The sequence below is a fragment of the Ailuropoda melanoleuca genome, chromosome 13 (assembly GCF_002007445.2).
Source record: "Ailuropoda melanoleuca isolate Jingjing chromosome 13, ASM200744v2, whole genome shotgun sequence".
Classification (NCBI taxonomy): Eukaryota; Metazoa; Chordata; class Mammalia; order Carnivora; family Ursidae; genus Ailuropoda; species Ailuropoda melanoleuca.
In genome coordinates, this window is record NC_048230.1 from 15,929,263 (window position 1) to 15,952,011 (window position 22,749).

Sequence of the window (22,749 nt, forward strand, 5' to 3'; positions counted from 1 at the left end):
GACAATAGGGACTCTATCTTGCTCACCGTGGCATACCTGGTACATAGAACAGTGCCCTGTCCTCAGTGTTTGTTGAATGAATGAGTGACTGGACAAAGCCACCATATTACCTGTGGACACAAGACACTAACACATGCGTACTTAAAAGTTTTCTGTGTATGCTTCCTATTCTATAGCCTCACTTGGTGTGTTTCACACATTTTATAACTTGGGTTAAGTTCTTAGGAGGAAGTTCTTTCCAGGTTCCTTTTCAATTCCACTTAGTGCATTCTGTTTAGAATGTAACTGGATGCCTAGACTGGTTAAACACTATCGCTATTTGTGTGAAAGTCCATGAAGACATGTAAAGGAATTCGGAGCCTGTCTTTATCAACAGTTCCCGCTCTCAATGCCAGCAATGGCTATTTTGGTGGCATGAAGCTGGGTCTAGTCTTAACAGTGCATGTTTTTATTCCCAGGTTTACTTACAGTGTGGACTTTCTCGGGCCCCTGTCCTCAGAAGAATCCTGGCGATGGGCACATTGTTGGTCATGATGGCGATATCCAGAGGGGTCAGCCCCTCGCTGTTAGGTGTGTTGAGATCTAGTTCTTCCGGTGTGTACTGATACAGGAGGGTCTGCACAGCGTCTATGTCCTGTTGTTCGACTGCTTCGAACATGGCTTCATTGCCCTGGAAGTTCTGGAGGGCAAGAACACAAGTAGGTGAACACACTTGCATTCGCCAGCTGGCCTCTGTGGCTTACTTGTTCTGACGTCAGTGACGGCATCCCCACTTACAACTGCAATTTATCCCAACACACATGACTTGTTAAACACAGCTGGACCCTCCCTCCATCCTTCGAATGACCATGAATGGATCTGTACATTTAGATGCACTGAGACCATACAGTATAGCATGGCTGGTCTACCGATAAGAGCAAACATCAGCTTTCCTCAAACCAGTATTTTGTGCAACACTGTCTGATAGGTTATTACGAGGTGTTCTATGAAGAATGTAGCATGCAGTCATATAAATTTGGTGCACACTGGATTAAGGTGGGTTATCACATTATTTTGCTGTAAGACCTCTCTGAGCCATTAATAATTCTAACATGCAGTTATGACTCTCCAATAGATGGGAAATATGACCTGTTTTAAATATTTGTTCACAGAACATTTTTTTTATTACATTTGTTTTCATTGCCCCTGGAATAGTGTTCTGCAGAACACATTTCAGGAAAATCTGGCATAGATAACACAGCACAGGTTGCTGAAATGATAACTGGCTTGGAACTGAGAGCACGCTTTCCCTCCGACTCTTCCCCTCCCTTCCCCATTGCCATGTCCCTACTATCACTCAAACCCAGACCATTGTCCTCCCTGTCTGGAGGATGGCAGTGACCTGCCCGTTGCTGGTCCTAGTGTCCTCCAGCCTGTACTCCATACTGGCACAAGAATAATCCCTCTAGAGTTGATGATGTTACGTACCCCTTCCTTTCTGCAACTCTTGAATAGCTCTCACTGCCTGCAGGCTAGCTCCCCAGCTCCAAGACTCCTTTGTACTAACCTCTGCACTTTCTCAGCCCAAAGCCCCAACCACTGAACACCCAGCATTTCTGAGCCCTCAAGGGAAGGGCTCAAGAGGTGGTGTCCAGTGAGGGTTTGAGTGGCTGGCTGGCCAACCCTGCTGAGAGGGCTAAAAGTTGAATATCCATAGGATACAAATCCCCTACAGAAAAATAATAGCTAGGACAATAGGTTTACATTGAAAAGCTCTATCAGAGATTAATAGTAAACAAAGGAGAAAAGCTCTGGAATTCTCTCAAATATGTATTTCTGCAGCTCATGGGAGACGAGCAACACATATACTATTTACACACCTATTTGGTATCTTCTCTAGGAGTTGATTGCTCTTTAAAAATGTTGAAATATCATTGGTCCTGACATAGCACAGGGCTTGCCTGATTAAACTGTGCAATGTCTTCAGTGACCAAATATTTAGGTTGGCACGGTTTATTTTCAGTATCACCAAAAATCAATTATCTCCATCGAAGGCTGCAGGTTGGCCTAGTGGAGCACATGACACATGATTGAAACTTGAGGGAAACACAGCGTTATTATGCAAATACATGTTTTGACAATGGGGTCCCAAGGGATAGAACTATTTTTGGTATGCAGCTCTCTTTGCTACATGACAGTCTGCTGAATGGAGAAGTGTTTTGTCTACAGTCTGCCAAATGGAAGAGCCTCTGCTACTGAGGCTGTAACTTAGCCACAACCAAGCCCTCCCAGAAGATGAGCCTGAAATGAGACAACAAATGAGAAGACAGAGAGAACGAAGTTAGCATGCTGCCTGTCCGCAGTTGTGTATTTGTCTGTGATTCTTAGTATGCCTAATTTCTCATGTGCCATATTTGCTCTCACTCTTTAGTCATTTCCTCCTCCATGCTTTTGTTGGCAGACCCTAGCACGCTTCTCTCTGGAAAGGCTAGGGCTAATTTCTGTGTTAACCTCAAACAAGTGGTGCCATTACCCCCTGCAGAAATGCCCTTGCCAAGCATAGTAATAATATGCCCTCAGCTTTTACCAAGGGTCGGTATCAGAAACTACTCTATGACAATGTCTGTAACATCACCAATAATGACCTTCCTTCTCTACAACACAATTCTCTGTGGCATCTTACAAAGGCCAGAGGACTCAGCAACAGGAAAACACTCATTGCTTCTGGTAGAATGATATACTTTCAGTTATCAGCTAATGGGATGCCATAACCAACTGGGCTTCCCTTTCTGCTTTGACTGAGTAGGAGCTCAGAGACAAATGTCATGGTAAGTTTTAGGTATTATATTTGCCTAGGATTTTAATATATCTAGTTCTCTTTCCAACCCCATGATTCTCTAGTTTTCTTTTTTCACTCCTTCCTCCCTTCCTTCCTCGCTCACTCTCTCCCTCAAATATCTCTATCACTTTATTTCCCACTATTTAATACATACACTTTTTTTTTTTTTTGCCTAGATTCTGTTCTGAATGCCTCTGGAAAAGCACATGGGCCATACATTATAAATAAGTAAATGAAATGGTCATTGTTCATTTGATATCTGAATGAACACTGGAGCTCTCAGAAAGCCTATTTAACTCATGCTCCCTATCTGTCAAACTGCCATTTTGTTGTTGTTGTTTCTTTGATAAATTAGAGAAAGAAAAACTAAGAGAAAAGAAAGGGCAAGAAACTAAGGAAAAGAAAGGGAAACGCTCAGACTCACTCAAGTTTCAGCTCACAGCACAGACATGTGCAGTTCCTGCCTTCCCGAACTCTCAGCATTTATAAAACTGCAAATGCAGGTTCCAAAGTAAATGTGGAACATCTTAGAATCTCTTCAAACCCAAACACAACTGCACCAATCAAGCAGAGACAAGAATAAAAAGAATGTTATTACCACTGAGGTCTTTCTGAGGCTCAGCCGGTCTGTTCTTGTTCGAAAATAGGCCTCATCAAATGAAGAGTGGCTCCCTTTCAGTTTCTCAGAGAGGTTTCTGTACAGGCGTTTGGCTGCATTGGGAGACGATGGGGCACTATGTTTCTTCGACTGGGAAAGATGTAGATTCTGCATTTGTTGGGTCATTTTCATGCGACGGTTCCTAGGAGGAGGAAAATCTGATGCTGTATCATTTACACAAGATAATTATAAGTTGACAAATAATTTAATCATCTCCAGGAACCATCTGGAATCCTAATAAAATACTGTAGCTGGAAGGGATCTTGGAGAAGAGGTCCAGCTTTTTCATGTTCTAGACAAGAAAGCTGAAACCCAGGGAGGAAAGCAGCTTGTTTACAGCCACATAGCTAATTGGGGGCAAGAATGAAATGACAACATCCATTTACTACCTAAACATATACATTCACATAACAAACATATATATGATACTGAGCCTCTACTCAAGGCTTTTGGTCTCTATTCCATTGGGGGGAAGTGTCTCAAATCTATAACCCAGGGGTTCTGTTCAGTTCCCCTTGGGCATATGTAATTGGGATCTTTCTACCTACCTACTTTTAGATGCTGTCCTCTGTTGGGTGTGGGTGTGGTTGTTCTCTGCAGATACCCCTTTTCTTGAGGTGTTAAATTATGCCTCTTGTCTGAGATTTGGTGAGCTACCTCAGTGCCCAGAAGTTTGGGGGATTTGTACCCATAGGTCCATCCCTGCTCACCCCAGATACCCCAGACAGTGTCCTCCAGGGCACTCACTACTGGCATTCTCCAAGTTGTACTTGACTGCAGTTTCACACATCTCTAAACAGGTCCTTACCAATGTCATACTTAGAGTCAATTTCCAGGAGATCAGCCATCCACCATTAAGTTGGGTATTGCTACTGAAATATTGATGCTACCGAGGCTATGGCTGTCTGGCATGCATCTGTGTATTGGATGAGCAAATGCATGAATGAAATAACTGGCTGAGGCAGTTATGCGCCAAGTGTCTCCACCCTGGGGGAGCCTCTGGTACACTGGCACCAGGTCTCCCTGGAGCAGGCTGTTGCCTTCCCACCACCTCCCCTCAAATCTCCAATGGAGTCTTCCATTTGTAATGCAGCCAACACTTTTTAGCTGTGGCCCTCAGAGGTCAACTCCAGTCCTTGACTTTTCATAGTCTTATGGACCCCATGATACAATATCATGTAGAACCTCTTTTATTAACCCAACTCTTCACAGGATTGACTTCAAAACTTCCCCAATTTCTACAGGATAAATTATAAGTTCTTTAGCCTCACATACAGGTGCATGCTTCTCCGGCGGCCTCATCTCACTGCTCCTCTATGTTTTATGTTTCAGTCTTTCTGATCTCCTTAGGGTTTCCTAAATAGTTCAAACTCTTTCCTATCTCTGGGTACTTGTTTGAATTGCTTTTGCCTGTACTGGAATTCCATCTGTGCCTTCATCACCTAGGAAACAATTGCTGATCCTTAAAGTCTATGCTCAAGTGGTCTCTGACAGCCACAGGCAAATTTGTGTATTTCTTTACTCACTTAGTATATGCCTCTTACAGAAAATATTTTATTGTATTACAGCTGTTTGGCTTTCTGTCTCCTAGCTAGTCTGTACGCGTCTCAAGAACAAGGACTGCCAAGTATTAATTTTTATACCTAAAATATCCCTGCCTCAAAGTGCAAGAAATATAATACAGATTAAGCTATGAATCGCTCCTCTTCCAGCTACTGACTATGTGGCCTTGGGTGAGTTACTTAACGTATCTGAATCTTACTTTTATCATTTATAAAATAGGGATAATACTAACACCACATTACAGTTATGAAGATTTGATGAGATAATGCGTGTAAAGAGCTTAGAATATAGGAAAAACTCATGGCAGCTATCATTTCTGTTACAGAAGATGTTCAATAAATACTTTAGAATAAATGAATGCTCATATGAGAGTGTATGAAAAATAATATATGAAGGAAGTACTCAGAAAGCTCATTTCCTCCTCATGCTTCTAAATTGGGTTTCATATCCACTGGCGCCAACTAACCTTGACTTACTTTCACTTTAACAAAAGGAAAGCTATCCTCATTACATTGTTGGATGCCTTTAAGTCTTGCTTGCAATCTCTTCCAACACAAAAAGACTTCCTAGTACCTTCCAAGGTTGTCGGATCTCTTCAATTTTAGTCACATGTATCAGGCTCCACCCAGTCTTAGCTAAATGGTCCTATTTACATTTGGGAGGATGATTTAAAGCACTACCTGTAGTGTGTATGTACGTATGGGTGTGTTTTCATCTTTAATAATCTTTTAATTTATACAAAAGCAAAAATAGAGGGAGTAGGTGATTTGCATCTTTCTCGTTTCATCTATAGATCCTTTAACTTTGATTCAATAGCAAGCACAGCATTTCCTCTATATCTTACTGTTCCAACAAAAATTCCAGATTGATATGCAAGCTGGCTTACATGGAGGTTGCCTTAACCTCTTTCTTTCTGCCTTCTGTCTGTAGCCTTTTCCTTCAGCGTTAATGCCCCAGTTCAAACCATCTGTCTTGTCTACATCATTATCATTCCCAAAATAACTCTACATTCTTTTGTATCTCACACAGTGCCCAGGAGTCCAGTAAATACATTCTTGTCGATTGATCAAATTCCAGTTACTTGCCCTCTAACTGATGACACCTACCCACATGGCCCCTTTTGTCTTTGCTCATCTCCCATCTGTTCCCTTCAGTCAAAATAGGTTGACTTTCTCTGTCTCTTTGACTTCCTTCTCATACTGCCCCAGCTGTCCCTTCCTTCCTGGCCATCTTTCAGCATGTTTCTATTCTTTTAGATTTCATCTATCATTATATTTTCTTTTCCCCCCTCTATATTTAAAATTTTGTCTGATGAAAGATATTGAGAAAGACACTTTGTATTATTTGTTCTCATAAACATGTATACCCCTCCCAACTAACTGTACTGTTGAATTTTTACCCTTACAGAAAAGGGCAAGCCTTTGAGAAGCAGTGTAGCTTTGGCTCTGGAATTTGGCAGACCCAAGCTCAGATCATGATATTGTTATCTATAATCTATGGACTGTAGGGACTTTATTTAAATTCTCAGAGTTCATTTCACCATATATAACAAGAGTTCTTACAGAGTTGTGAAGATTAAATGAATTAACAAATGAAAGCATGCATCCTGTTTAATGCTAACAGTCACTCAATAAATAGAAGCAATTGTTAAGATTACCTCAATTTTCTCCACAAGCCAGAGACACTAAAGTACAGTGTAATAATTTAAATAGTTTTCTTCTTTGTTTTAAACATTGTTTTAAGATATGACTTTATGTACTTACTATACTATTTAGTTTTACTTTGATAGAAAAATATAAGCTTAGATATTTTTAAGTGGATGTTTACAGTAACTTATAGAAAAACAGAAAGTTGAACTTCAAACTACGAATGGAAAGAAAAGAATGAAGATAAGCCTAGAGAAAAATAAAAAAAAGTAAGAAAACATAATAAATAGACATGTAAACTGAAGAAATAAGGATAAGACTGAATATACCTGTGAGCACAATATACCCAAATGGTTTAATTTCTTAATAAAAGACAAAACTTTCCAACTGAGATTTTTTTTTTAAAGTAGGCTCCATGCCCAGCATGAAGCTCAACATGGGGCTTGAACTCACAATCCTGAGATCAAGACCTGAGCTGAAATCAAGAGTCAGACTCTTAACTGGCTGAGCCACCCAGGTGCCCTTCTGACTGAGATTACAAGTGGTGTACCTAAATAAACATTTCACAGAGAGGTTGAAAATAAAAGAATAGTATGACAGTGGGAATGGCAAAGTAATGACCTCCAAAAATCCTCTCCTCCATAAAAGCAATAAGAACACTAGCAGGAATTGTAAAAATTAACTTTCTCAGAACACTGGAAATTAACCAAAGGTTTGCAGCCATCAAAGAAGTGTTTATTTGAGGAAAGTAGCTGATTTGGTAAGAACAGTGAGCCTTGTGGCATTTTTAATTTGCTCAGTTCCTGTCTTCCCCAGCTCTGTGGTAGCCTTGAAGACCATCAATGTATATTTATGATAAAAAACAGTAGCCTGGCAGCCACTGGATGGTGCAGAATGGTGACAGAGCTCCTTCACAACCCTATTTTGAGAGAATCATCATTATTTGACCCGACTGGTGGTTTTCAAGAAGACCCCACTCACAAGATTTTTCTTTATTTGACCTGCCTCAGAGTTCACAAAGTGCAAATAACCCTTTCCTCTAAGGCATTTTGTCATCACAGCTGCCTGAGATGGTAGATAAAAGTTGGGGCAAACAACAGACTAACCAAAAAGCTTAAGAGGAAATGCTGGGGAATGAGATGTCCACAGAGGACTTTGAAAAGCTCTGACACATTTCCAGGGATCAAGCAGACCACATCTATGCCGAGGGCTGGGAGCATTCTCATAAAATACCTGAAAAGGTCCTAAGCTCTTATCTCTGTCTGATGTTGAGGCTGGGTGCAAGCAGGAAATGAAGGGTAAGGCAGGGCTGCCAACCACCTGGCAAATATAGAAAGTGTGCCCCAACATGTGCACAGAGCTCTTCTGTAAAGACTGGAAGACTTATTGGTTTCAGGCATCTAAGGAAATTTTTGTTCAATTGTTAGCTGATCACTAAGCTAACCAAGCAGAGACTTCAGTGGCAATGAAGTGACAAAGAATACAGACTTCACAGATTTAATTCTGAAAAATCACTAAACAATAAACCCTGAGGAGGTGTGATAATCTGATTTCTAGAGTTGCCACATTATATTATTTAAGATGCTTAGTTTTTAACAAGAAAAATATGAGCCATGCACAAAACAAGCAAACAAACAAAAATATGTCCCATTCACAGGAAATAAGTAGTCAATAAACATTGCCCTGAAGAAGTCCAAATGTTACTTATTAGACAAAAACTTTAAATATGATACTAAAGGAAACCACATATAAAGAAATAAAGAATTGTGAGAATGACATCTCACCAAATAAGAGAATATCAATAAAGAGGTAGAATTTATAAAACAAATCCAGCACCAAATAGATACTATGAAGTTGAAACATAACTGAAATGAAAAATTCACTAGAGGGATGCAATATCAGATTTAAATAGGAAGAAGGAAGAATCAGCAAACTTGAAGATAGTTCAATTGAGATTATCCAGTTTTAGGAGCAAAAAGAGAAAAAACTGAAGAAAAATGAACAGTCTTAGAGAAGTGTGGAACACTACCAACTGTACCAACACACACATAATAGGAGTCTAAGAAGGAGGAGGAGGGGGAGAGAGAATATTTGAAGAAATAATGGTGGTAAACTTCCCCAAACTGATGAGAAGCATTAATCTACACATCCAAGAAGCTCAATGAACAGCAAGTTGGATGCATTCAAAGGGATTCACACCTAGATACATCATAATTAAACCAACAAAAACTAAAAACAAAGAGAAAATCCTGAAAACAAGAAATAACTCACATACAAGGAATCCGCAGAAAGATTTACAGCTGATTTTTCACCAGAAAACCATAGAGGCCAGAGGGAAGTGGGATGACATATTCCAAATGCCAAAAGAAAGACTGTTAAATAAGACTTTCTCTATACAGCAAAACAACGCTTCAAAAATGAAGGTGATATTAAGACATTAATGTATAAACAAATACTAACAGAATTTGACAGCAGACCTTTCCTATAAGAAATATTAAAGGGAGGGGCAACTGGGTGGCTCAGTCAGTTAAGCGTCCAATTCTTGATTTCAGCTCAGTTCATGATCTCAGGATTATGAGATTGAGCCCCATGTTGGGCTCCCTGCTCAGTGAGAATCTTCTTGAGATTCTCTTTCTCCCTCTTCCTCTGCCCCCCCACCTCTAAAAATAAATAATAACACTTTCTAAAAAAGAGAAATATTAAAGGGAATCCTTCAGGCTGAAGTGAAAAGATACTAGACAGTGACTCAAGTCCACACAAGGAAAGAAAGAACATTGCTAAGGAAACTATGGAGGTAGCATAAAAGGTAATATAAATATAAGACAATATGTCTTTCTTTGTTTATAACTCTTTTGTTCTCCTTTCTGATTTAAAACAATGACATGAAAATGAAATTAAGAAAACAATTCTATTTATTATAGCATGAAGATTATAGCATTAAGAAGATTAAAATACTGGGGAATAAATTTAACAAAGGAAGTACAAAATGAATTAAGCTTTCCTTGGTTACTGTTTTCATGTGCCATATCATTCCTGTTGGGAACTTTACTAACATACTATGTAGTCCCTAGAATACCCAGAAAAGTGTCCTGAAAACAATAGCAACAGTACTCTCTGCATTTTTGTATTAAATTGAACTGGGGAAGAAAAAGAGACTTGACTGTTGAATGAAATACTTGATGGGTAAAATAGATACAGAATCCTAGCAGGAGAACTGGTGGGGAAATTGTTTTGTTGTGTTATGTCTGGGATATCACTCTTCAGAGGGCATTCCTTATTAGCCACTTTTACGAAAATAGGTTGAGATCTATAGTTATATTTTATTTCATTCTTCAACCTGAAGATAATCATGATGGTTTTAAGCACAGTATTAAAAGTAGAGACTCTGGGGTGCCCGCGTGGCTCATTTGGTTGGGCAAGTGACTCTTGATTTCAGCTCAGGTTGTGATCTCAGGGTCATGAGATGGAGTTCCTGCATCAGTCTCTGCACTCAGCATGGAGTCTGCTTGAGATTCTCTCTCCCTCTCCCTTTGCCCCTCCCCCTTGTGTTCTCTCTCTCTTTCAAATAAATAAATAAACCTTAAAAAATACTAGGACTTTGATATCAGGCTGATCTAACTTTGGGTTTGGCTTTTATACCTATTAACTGCACAACATTGGGCAAATTATTTACCATCCCTAAGCTCAATTTCCTTATCATTATCAGTATTTCTTATCTCAATTATAAAAGTCATGTCTAAAAAGAATATTAGAGTTTTAAATGAGATAATACATATGAATTATTTAACAAAGTGCCTGAATGAAACAGATGTTCAAAAGATATTCATTTCAGACCTAGTACTCTCAGGCAACTACTGCTTTCTGCTTTCAGACACTACAGATTAGGCTTCCTTTTCTAGAATTTTATACAAATGGAATAATCACTATATACTCTTTTTTTTTAAATATGCCTCCTTTAACTCAGCTTAATTATTTTGAGATTCATCCACATTGTTATATCTATTGGTAGTTCTTTACTTTTTATTGCTGAGTAGTATTCTGTTGGATGGGTGGGTATACCACTATTAATCAATTTTTAGGCATTATTTTAATAAGAAAAAACTCTTGGAGTTTCTCTAAGGAAATAAATGTATCCTTTCTTTTCTTCCTTCAGAGAGGCTTTAGGGGACCTGAGCTCCAAGGAGAAGGGCAAACAACTCTGTTGAATGAAGATGGGTTGGTTTCTGCAACATAGCTACAGGACCAGAATTTAGGAGACCGGAAGAGATCCTGTATGGGAAAGCTAGTCTCTAGTTTTATACTTTCTTTTTCCATCCTCATAGTTTCTTTTCTCCCACAATATTTAATAAAGGTCACGTTAAATGCTACAGCTTGCCAGACATTTAAGAAAAAAAATAATACCAATTCTACATAAAACTCTTCCAAAAATTTGGTTTCATTTTTGAGGCTAGCATTGCCCTGATACCAAAACCAGAAAACAGGCATTACAAGAAAAGAAAGCTATTGCTCAATGTCTCTCATGAATATAGAAGCAAAAAAGCTCAACATAATGTTAGCAAATATAATCTAGCAATATACATAAAGGATAATACATCACAATCAAGTCGAGTTTATTCTAGGAAAGCAGGGTTAGTATAACATTCAACCACTCATCAATGTAATTCACTTCATTAGCAGAATAAAAGAAAAAAATCACATGGTCACCTTAATAGATGCAGAAAAAGAAGCATTTGACATTATTCAGCATCTGTTCATTAAAAAAAAATAAGCTTTCAGGAATATAAGGGAACTTCCTCAACCGATAAAGAGAATCCACAAAAATCTATAGACAACATTATACTTAACGATTAAAGACCAAGGTCTTCCACCTAGGATCAGAAACAAGGCATGGATGTCCATTCCTATCTATTCTATTACACTGGGCATTCTAGCTAGAGTAGCAAGGCAAGAGAAATAAGGCATAAACTAACTGGAAAGAAAGAAAGAAAGTCTTCATTTGCAGATGACATGAACATTTTGTAGAATACTGTAACCTACAAAAATTTACTCAGCAATAAACAAAATGAAAACAAAACTTGTATACTTGAAACTACATGACACTAATGAGTAAGATTAAAGAAAACCTAAATAAATAGAGGTGTATACTTTCTTCATGGATCAGATCAGAAGAATTAATATTGTTACGATATCAATTCTTCCAAACTGAGCCCTAGATTCAATGCAGTCCCAATCTAGCAGGTTTTTTTTTTTTAAGGAAATAAAAAAGCTGATTCTGAAATTTTTATAAAAATGTAAAGGATCTAAAATAGCCAAAACAACTTTGAAAAAAAAGAACAAAGTTGGAAGGCTTATACTATCTGTTTTCAAGACTTGCTATAAAGTCATGGTAATCAAGACCTGTGGTACTGCTATAAGGATAGCTCTCCAGGTAAAGACTGTGGCCTAAAGACAGACCTATAGATTTAATGAAACCAAATAGAGAGCCTAGAAATAGCACGCACATATATGATCAACTGATTTTTAACAAAGATGTCAAGGTAATTCAATAGGGAAGAAGAAATTTTCCAAGAAACAGCACTGGAATGATGAGATATCTGTATGCAAAAACAGAGATTAGAGACCTAAGTGCAAAAGCTCACTCTGTAAAACTTCTAGAAAAAAAACGGGAAAAATCTTTGTGAACTTGAATAAGACAATGATTTCTTAGAAGAGGCAAAGAGAGCACAAACCATAAAATAAATTGATGAATTATACTTTATGAAAATTAAAAACTTCTGCTCTTTATTACAGCTTAATCCCAGCTACACTTTTAATACACCTGGAGCCAAGCTTTAAGGAAAGAGTGATAGTAGCCTGGAGAATCCAGACCCAAAATGGCAAGAATAATCTGTGGAGAGTGGAGCCTCCCCAGATTTAGTTCAAAACCACCTGTTCCCTGGGTTCTGGCTGCTTGCTCTAGCAGAGAGCCTTGGCTGCCACCATCATCCTGTCTCCAAACACCAGCTGTGTCAAGTGACGGGCGGTTCTGGCATGGCCCCCATCATGCCTGCAGTAGCCGCAGCAGCTCTGACCCAGCCAGACCCACGGAGGGAGGCGCCAGCTTTACTCACGGCTACCCTGAGGGACTGGGTCACACTACCTGGAAATGTGAAAACTGGACCAACTCTAGGCAGGAGACTGGAAGTAGCCCTCAGATAATTTCTTCTCCATTCTTCCCTTATGCATTGTTTTGAGGGTTTCTTGGAAGTAATCACGCACAAACAAACCACTAGATGTGTTTTCTTGTGAAGCCTTGGCTGGTTCAGTTACAAACCACCTATATTTGTGTTCCCTCCTTCCTCAACTCATTTCCCTTTTACCTTGATGGCTTGACTCTTGATGCCATGAGGCTGGGTCTCCCAAGAGCCCACAGAACATTCACAATTGGTTTTGCCTCTCTTCCGCTTTCAAGGCTAAGACAAAATGAAATAATAGCCCTATGAGGAAGTTGGTACTATTATATATCATCATTTTGCAAACAGGGAAACTGAGGCCCAGAGAGGTTGGGTAGCTTGTCTAAGATCCTATAGCCAGTAAATGGAGGAGGCAGGATTGATTCTGACTCCAAAGTCCATGCTCTTAGCAATTCTGCTATTATTCTGCCTGAGGTGCTTTGTCTGGCAGCCTGTCAGCTTCTTCCTCGACCTTAATTCTAAGGAGAAGATGTTGTCCTCGTTATGAGTTCTGGCACGTCCAGAGTCTCTGTTTCACAGGAGCTTGGTTGTGGGACTTTCTTATCATATTTGTACTGTGAAAAAAGATCTGAGCCAGTTTAGATGAGGAGCAGTTGTGAGACAGAGCATATTAGAAACAGGAACTCTAGCCATTCTTGACAGCAGGGTAGACAGATACATTCAGCAAAAGGAACATTTCTGACTGGGACAAGATTGCTCTTCAGGCTGTGATGTGAACTAGGGACCTTCACACTTCAACCTGCCTGTCACCAGACAGAAAAGAAAGTATGACCCCTCTCTGATTCCCCACCTGCTGTTACCATGACAGGTATGTCTCTGATTGCTAAAGACTGGCCAATTCTATTACACTGATAATATATAATAGGGTGGAAGCAACCTTTCAAGTTCCTGTGCATTTAAAAATATCTACTCAGTTGCTCAGTGATAAGTTTTGAAAAGTCAGTGGTGACTTCACAGCAGGAAGAAGACTGAATTTTGAACTTTCAAAGGATGTTTATGAGGAAGAAGGTGAAAAGACAATTTTGATTCTATAGTTCGATAAACCCTTTGGGTGATCTACTTTGTAGCCTCTGTATCCTGTGACAGACGTTGGGCCTTCAGAGGTAAGACACCCTCATAGGGTGACCAAACATCTTGGTTTGCCTGGGACTGACGGGGTTTCCAAGATGCAGGACTTTCAGGGCTAAAACTGGGGAAATCCCAGGCAAACTGAAACAAGTTGATTACCTTACCTGTACCCCAATGACTCACAGGCTAACGAGAAAGATAGTTATTCAAGTGTATGTATGTTGTGATATGTAAAATCACGGAAAAATGATAATGGCTTTTACTTCTATAGCACCTTCTGAGTCAGGCACTATTTAGAATAATGCCTTTATGTGCAACAACTCTCTGAATCCCACAATAGCCTTGTGAAGTAAGGACTACTATTATCCCCACCTTATGTATTAAGGAATTGAGGTACTTTAAGGGGTCAGATCTGGGATTCAAATGCAGGTGACACAGATCTGAAAGCTTAGCCTCTCAACACTGCTCTCAAGTGTTTAAGGCAAGAAATAGCATAGAGGGGTGAGTTACAGGAGGGTATGGGGGGAATGAGTTAGAGATGGTGATGACTGAGCAAGATTTTGAACAATGAATGAGGAATCAACCAGCAGGAAGGAAAGGAAGGGCATTCCAGGTACAAGAGCTCAGGTTAGGACATGTCATAGTGTTGCTGGTCGGTTGATGTCCACAGAGCCCTTAATGGAATTCTTTTGGGTTCTGACACTTCCAAAGGATATTTCATCCATCACACTAGGACCTTGGGAAAGAAGCCTGGAGAGATAGCAGGGCCAGATCATCAAAGGCTTTGCATACCATGATGAGGGACAATGGATTTCAACCTGTTCACAACAGGTAAGCACTAGAGAAAGGCTGAGATTTGCATTTTTAGAGAATCAGTCTGGTAGTATCCAGCGGGTGGTTTGAAAGGGCAGTGAAAGGGGACAACCAAGTATAAGGCCCTTGAAAAAGTCCCCATGTGAGAGCTGTGACTTCAACTCCCATGTGTGACAATGGGGATGGAGAGGGCTGGGCAGATTAAAAGAGGGAGGAAGTAAGATGTACCAAATTTGGTTAGTGATCGGATGGAGGGACCTAAGGAGTTAGGAAACATGAGGATAGTTTTTGTTAGCTCTGCTTGGTTGAATAGGTGCCAAACGGTTGGTTCCACCAGTCATTAAAAAAAGGAGGAGAGGATGCAGGAGGAAGAGTGGATCTAAAAGGGGAAAGATAGTGAGCTCAGCTTTCCACATGTGACTCTTAACGGCCTAGAGGAAATCTAGATGGTATTGTCTAGTCCAAGCATCCCATAAAAAGAAGGAAATAGCTTGTCCTAAAGGCTACTTAGTTTTCTGATCAAGAGTGAAATGATAAAGGGGCACCTGGGTGGCTCAGTGGGTTAAGTGTCCAACTCTTGGTTTCAGCTCAGGTCGTGATCTCAGGGTGGTGAGATCAAGCCCCACATCGGGCTCTGTACTCAGTGGGAGTCTGCTTGAGATTCTCTTTCCCCCCTCCCCCACCCTCCAGCTAGCATGTGCACACACTCTCTCTCTCTCTCTCAAATAAATAAATAAATCTTAAATAAAAAGATTGAAGTGATTGTTACAAGAGAAGTTCTTGGAGACAGGTATGAAATAAATAGAAAGCAGAAGAATTAATACAGCATTAAGGCAACATCCTTTGGATTTCCCCTGAGGAAGAAAATACTTAATACATTCATTTATGATAAGCTACGAATGTCTTGTTATTCCTCCTAAGAATATTTGTTTCATAAAAGACAGCAATATTTGATTGAATCCCTGATGAAAGAATTTCAGGTACCTTAATCCTAGAGATTGGACAGTTCTTTTGGTCAGTGAGTCTTCTAGAAGTCCTCAAATAAATCATAGTACATTTACTGCTGTTAATTCCATATGCATGGGTATGGGAGTAATTTGAACGTAAATACTATACATGGGTTCTACTCATCCTTAGACTAACTCCTCCAAAATGTTCATTGCAAAACATTTAAGATCTTCAGCATCTAGGCATCATAAGTATATAAAGTCAGTTGTTACTGATCAGGATTGCTAAAAATTATTTACAAGATCTATTTATTTGAAGTTTTTTTTAATTTTTATTTTTTTAAAGATTTTATTTATTTATTTGACAGAGAGACAGCCAGCGAGAGAGGGAACACAGCAGGGGGAGTGGGAGAGAAAGAAGCAGGCTCTTAGCAGAGGAGCCTGACGTGGGGCTCGAACCCAGAACGCTGGGATCATGCCCTGAGCTGAAGGCAGACGCTTAACGACTGCGCCACCCAGGCGCCCCTGAAGTTGTTTTTTTTAAATGCCATTTTCAGCTCTAGTGTCCCCTTCTAATCCCCTGAGTGTGATCACGCTTCCTTCAGAGTGCCCTGTATCCCTTTGATGGGGAAGGTGTATATATCTCCTCCTCTCCACATAAACCCTCATCCCTAGGTTTCTGATGCATGGTCTCTGGATTAACGTGTGTAAACAATGATCTTGATTACCTACTGCATCTTTGATTGGAAAGCTTTAAGTAGTATCTCATGGATAAATTAATTGAGCTTAGCATGTCTTCTTTGAAACAATCAAGAAGGGGAAAAAAATGGAAGAATGGAGATCCAGGGAGAGTAAGGGAATTTCCTAAAGACACACAGTCTGGGAATGAGCAAAAGTGCCCTGATATCCTGCTATTTCTAACGATTAGGCAATTCCATCTCCTTTCCGTTAGAATGCCATCATTTGTGAAATAGCGAAATCACATGCGAGAATGACCCTGCTCTTACGATTGAGTGGCCTGGGATCCTTTCTACTTTGTAAAACTTTGCCCATCTCTCAGATTTCCTAACTTTGTTTTTTTATTTAGAGAAGTATGCTTTTTACTATTCTACCATCCCACCTTTGTCAGCACCCAAGGCCACAGATTCATCTGAATGGCCAGTGTTACACTGCAGATAGAGTGCACCAAAGATAATAAACTCTGTTTGATATGGATTCTGAACCAAGCAGAACTGGACTGGCGTTGCCAAAAAGCCTTATAGTAGCCAGACAAAGAAAAGATGAGGAAGACATGATAGTGGTAGTGGTGGTGGGAAAAGCAAGAGCTTTCTCCATTCCCCTTTCCCCTCTGCAGAGGTTGGCTTGCATCTTATTCAGGACATGAAGAAATCAAGTGAGTACAGGGATTTTGTGTCCCAGCATAGAAGCAAAATCAGACTTGATTATCAATGGTACCTCCAGTGGCCTTGGCAGGGCCAAAGATCAGCATGAGTAATAAGACCCTTACAATATCCCACTTTGAACCTAGTACGCCCTACCAACCATATATCTTCATAGAATAAAACAAGGATGTAACGCATATGGGTACAAAAGTCGCGGTGGATCAAGCTAGGGTTTGCATGCATGTCCACTGTGCGCCCTCAGCAGGTATCCTCGACATCACAGTCGTGATGCTATTTATGGGCAGGCTGACCCAGGATGGACAGAATGCTGCTGTCCCACTCTGCATGTCCGGTTGGATTAAAGACAAGATGGCTGGGTTTCTATTCAGGATTATCAGCACGATGGGATCCATCTTTAGCTAATCCAACAGGTATTTTGTAGGTACTCAGGAACCCGATTGGGAAATGATCTTATACAACAAAAGAATATTCTATGTTTCATAGCTCTTGCTAATCAGTTAGGCAAGCACATAATATCCTCAAGCTTGCCACAAACAAAATGCCCATTTATCACAAATGGGGCTTCCCCACCCCCATTCTCGCCTCTCCACATGGACACGTATGTGCTTGTGTGCGTTCTTCATGAACTGCCTGCAGCTAACTTCGGAAGATGCAGATTTTTTTTTATATCATTTAAACGGCAGCAACACACACACACATTTAAAAAATAATCAGTGTTTTAGAAAGCCCCACATTCATAGGAAGAAAGACAACAATAAATTTTACTTACCAGCTTAGGTTGTTTGAGGCAGCAGAGGAACAAGTTGTTGGTAATTGTCCAGTGCTTTCATTCAATAAATCACATTGGCTTTGCTTTCTCCTGTGGCTCAGCCTCTGCGCAAAGCAAGCGAACCTCCTTCCTATTCTGTGTAAAGAATAAAATGCGAACAGGATCACTACAGGCAAGAGCTGAAGTCCATGATCACTAAGCTACTCTTACTGCAAAATAAAAGAGCAAATGATGCACAGGGAGGAAAGGGGAGAGGGAAACAGCTTGGCTCGGAATCTAGGTGTATTCTCAGGACTGTAGCCCCGAGAAGGCTTGATTTCTCAATCTCTTGTGCGTGTAGTAAAAGGATGCCATGACTTCAGTGTGTCTTTAGTCTATTGTATCTGTGAGGTCCATTAGGAACGGCGTGCAGGGACAACAAGCTTCGTGGCAAACAAGCCGGAATCAGAACGGGCTGTCACTCAAGATGAGCAGAGGGGCAGCAAGGCAGCCAGTTAGCTTCGCACTCTATCAACTGCAGGCAAAGACATATCGTCTGGCATCCAAGAGCCCATCCAGCAATCTGTGACTGCAAATCATCTACAGCTCTCCTGGGGCCAGACGCCCCCTTGCTCCCACAGCTCCCTGGGACGAGAGGCACACAGGTGGCCACCGCACCCCCTCACCTAAGGCACCTGAGCAATCCTTTACAAGCTCCCAGCAAGAGCTACGAAAGCTCCCAATCCAGTTGGGGCTGCTCAAGCATTGCTAGAGTTTTCATCTGAGAAGATTCTGAGGAAGAAGTCAGCAGATCTGGGACTTAGGACACCAAGAGGCTCAGTCTTAGGAGGAAGATTCCAGGGCTCCTTTCATGCCGGCTACGTATGGGTGCACCTTGCTCCTTTCATGACGTTATGCCTTACATGACTAATGAAACACACAGAATGAATTTCCTAGAAAGCCGCTTATTTAGGCATTTTTCATGTTTCTCTCTGAAATAAAATGGCAAATGACCTTCACAGGCTGCTTTTATGCTAGGGAGCCGTTGCTGATGGAGAGCACATATTGAACCCTGCGCTCCCTGCCCTCGCACAGATACACACACACAGACATCCCCGGCAACAGCATTAAGAATCTTTCTAAAGATTTCTTCAGATTCTCTCTCTGCCAAATGAAAGCTTAGCTGCTATGATGACTTCAGAAATAGTTTTGGACCCTTCTACTAGGCACGGACTCCGGTATGTTATTTATACTGAGAGCCAAATCAACTCCCAAATTTTGAGTGCAACTCCACAGCAAATCAGGAGAAAGTCTCAGTTATAAACAAGAGGGTGGAGTGTTAGTCTTTGGCCTGGTAATTAATTAGGATCCTGGGCATGGCATCTTGTGTTCCTGAAAATCTCCCCCTTTCTAGACACAGCAGTTCACTCCGGTGGCTGACTCGTCCCAGACAAGTGCCTGCTCTGGAGCTGGGATCTGAGGCGAGTCTCCGTGACTCATAAAATCTCCCAAAGGAGGAGCGCAGGTTAGCTTTTCACATTGTCTTACTTTTTCTTTTCTCGTTTGAAAGGCAGGATCTCTCTTTGGAATATTTTTTCCCTCTCCCTCTCCTTAGACTTATTGGCCCATGGAAACATTGCTATGAATAATCTAATTTGAAAGTATTCATGCCCTTGAGGTTCAGAAGGCTATTTTTTTTCATCAAGGATTAAGAGTCAGGCTACCCTTTTGCAGCTTAAGCCTAAATGATTGCCAGGTAAAACTTTACCCTTATCTCTAAACAAACTTTGACTTTAATGCAGATTTACTTAAATTCCCTCTGCTGGGGAAAGCCAGGTGACTGAGTCATTCTACTAAGGTTAGGGGCTGCCTCCTCAGGGTCATGATTCTGTCTGCTGTGCAAACCCAAGGGGATGAAGCCTTAGTAATAGTAGCATCACTTCCAGGGGCAAATACCCAAGACTGAGCTATGTCATGCATCTCCTGTCCATTGCATTCATTCATCCATTCATTCCTCAAACTGCTCTTAACAAACAGTACTTAAGTTTATTAAGTACTCAGTCCGTGTGTCACATTGTGCTAAATATTTTAATGTTACCAAAAAGCTTATCAGTGAGAATTAGCAACATTCTCTGTAATCCGGCTCTACCTACCTCTGTAGCCTAATTTCTTGCCCTCTTCTTACTCGCCCTCCACGCTGCAGCCTTTTTAAACATCCTTCAGATCCTTGGACATGCCATACTGTCTCTCAACTCCAGAATCCTGCATATGATATTCTTCTGCCCCAACACTCCGTCCCTTTTGTCTGGATAACTCACGTACAGTGCTAGAGTCTTGGCTTAAACATCATCTCTCCGCGATACTTTACTCACCCTTGGGCTGTTAGGCTCCCCGCTCTGCGGTCCTAGAGCACCTTTTACTTGCCCCTTGTGACATCCATCACATTTTGTTATACTTACTTGCTTTACGTCAGCCATTGCTATTTTGCTATAAGAGTTTAAGTGCGAAGTTGTCTTTTTTTTTTTGTTAAAGATTTTATTTATTTATTTGACAGAGATAGAGACAGCCAGCGAGAGAGGGAACACAAGAAGGGGGAGTGGGAGAGGAAGAAGCGGGCTCCCAGAGGAGGAGCCTGATGTGGGACTCAATCCCAGGACTCTGGGATCATGCCCTGAGCCAAAGGCAGACGCTTAAAGACTGAGCCACCCAGGCGCCCCAAGTGTGAAGTCTTCTATTCACTGCTCTATTTCCAGTCCAGCAGAATTCCTGGCACATAGAAGGCATTCAATAAATATTTAGTGAGTGTTTTGTTGAAGTGCTTAGCATGTATTTGTTGAATGAATGAATAAACCATTTCAAAGAATAATAGGGGTCTAAGAATTGAAAGGAACCCTAAAGTTCACTTAGTACATCTAATTTTTCTTGCCAACTGGCCATCCAGTGAAGTCGTGCCTCCTGTGATTATTACTTCTCAAGTAATCTCAGCCCAGAGTGATCACACACTTATTTCATCCCGTCCTCCAGCACTTTTATAGCATGTTCTTGCTTTTTGTTCTCCAGCTGTTTCCTAGACGTCGTCTCCTCTCTATGGACTGGTATTCTCTATAACGCCTAGCATAAGCCTGCAATTATCTGATGCCTGATTCATTCAATAGCAAACATTTGAACAGGTAGTTAAGTGTTCAGTCTTGGGCGCCTGGTGGCTCCGTCGGTTAAGAGTCTGCCTTCGGCTCACATCATGATACCAGGGCCCTAGGATCGAGTCCCACATCAGGCTCCCTACTCAGTGGAGAGCCTGCTTTCTCCTCTCCTTCTGCTGCTCCCCCTGCTTGTGTTCTCTCTGTCAAATAAATAAATAAAATCTTTGAAAGAAATGACCAGAGTCTTGCGTCAGGAAGATTACTCTGGTATTGGGGGAAGAATGGATTGCATTGGCCAGACCTAGACAGCACTCTAATAATGACCACAGCACAGAGATAGAATTTAAAAACAGCTTTGCGCTTTCTTTCCCTCCTCCTCCCCCACCACCGCACCCTCCATATCATAATACCCGTGTTCTCATCTGGAACACTGAGAATGTTTGTTCCACACTCAGCACTTCCCCTCCACCCAATTCCACCCCCACGGTTAGCTCACTTGCTTATTTGTGAACCTGTCTCACTGATTCAAGCTCCTTTGAAGACAGGGATTACATTTTAGTTAATTTGTATCTTCCTTCTCTAGCCCTTACACTGCCTGGCCTGGTATCTCAAGATAGTTAAGTGCTCAATCAATATTAAGAAAGAAAAACACGTTATTTATGCAAAGTGCTGGATAAAGCAGTATGGTGGGGGGGCGAGGGGGGGGGACAAAGATGAGGAGGTATCTTTTCCAAGATAAAAGAGCTCTCTTTAGTGAGAGAGAATTAGTACTTCCTCCCGGGATGCTTAGGAAAGATTCACAGAGAAGTTTGCGGTTGCACTGGATCTGGCAGAATAAAGACCTCTAGAGGTTGAACAGAAGAGAAGGAAATGGAGTTGATGCACAGAATTCCTAGAATGTTTAGGGAATGACAAGCAATCCAGCTGGGCTGGAGTACATGTGGAAGGGAAGATCTAATGGAATGCAGCCTGCAGAAACAGGCCAGGGTGGGACTGGGGTGTTCATGAATGCGATGTTAGAGTTTGGACTTTTTCCTACAGCTGACAGGGATTTGGGCAGGAGAACGGCAGCACCGTGGATTAAGCTCCCTCCGATCTAACCATCGTGGCTGGTGAACTGCAGCTGGGAAAGCCGGGAAGCGGGAAGACGTGGATGGCGAGGGCCTGTGGAACTGGAAATCAGGAGCTGACCGTGGGGCATGCTCTGGAGGAGGACCTGTCAGTGGTGCCCCTGAGAGTGAGGGAAGCCGGGAGAGGGGGTAAGAAAGAAGCTGAAGATGGCTTTGAACGTTTTAACTTGAGTGATGGCAGATGATGGCGACATCCGTTGACGCAGGCGCCAAACACGGGGATAATGGAGGCATTCATGGCAGGGTCCGTGCGTCTCGTGAAGGCAGAGACAAGGGCAGGAGGCCGAATCCTTGCAGCCCCGTGGAAAGTGCATGGACTGCTCTGAAGAAGCCATTCAACAGCCGCCAAAGAAGTCAGTTCAGGCTGTGGCAGAGCAACTACCCCTGGCAACACACGGGGCCATCTGCAGGGGAAGGGGGGCAGAGCATCCCTGGAAAGAGGAGGACTTCCGATGCCGGACTTCCCATCTCAGAGCTGTGGAGCTTGGTGGTGGAAGTCCAGCTGGGGGTGAGGACTTTGAGTCCTCGAGGGGCTTCTCACCGGCTGAGTGACCTTGGGCAAGTTACTTTCTATCCACCAGG

At 41.5% G+C, this 22,749-nt stretch overlaps 1 protein-coding gene across 2 annotated transcripts in view; it reads right to left on the reverse strand.

Annotated features, from left to right (window-relative positions):
- ANKFN1 (ankyrin repeat and fibronectin type III domain containing 1) overlaps window positions 1–22,749 on the reverse strand; it is a 385,668-nt gene that overhangs the window by 141,603 nt on the left and 221,316 nt on the right. For both annotated transcript variants that reach the window (XM_034640636.1, XM_034640637.1), the window contains exons 3-5: window positions 17,919–18,053; window positions 3,417–3,618; window positions 469–679 (exon numbers count right to left, since the gene is read on the reverse strand). In XM_034640636.1, coding sequence (XP_034496527.1) covers window positions 469–679; window positions 3,417–3,618; window positions 17,919–18,053 — 548 coding nt within the window. The remainder of the gene's footprint in view (window positions 1–468; window positions 680–3,416; window positions 3,619–17,918; window positions 18,054–22,749) is intronic.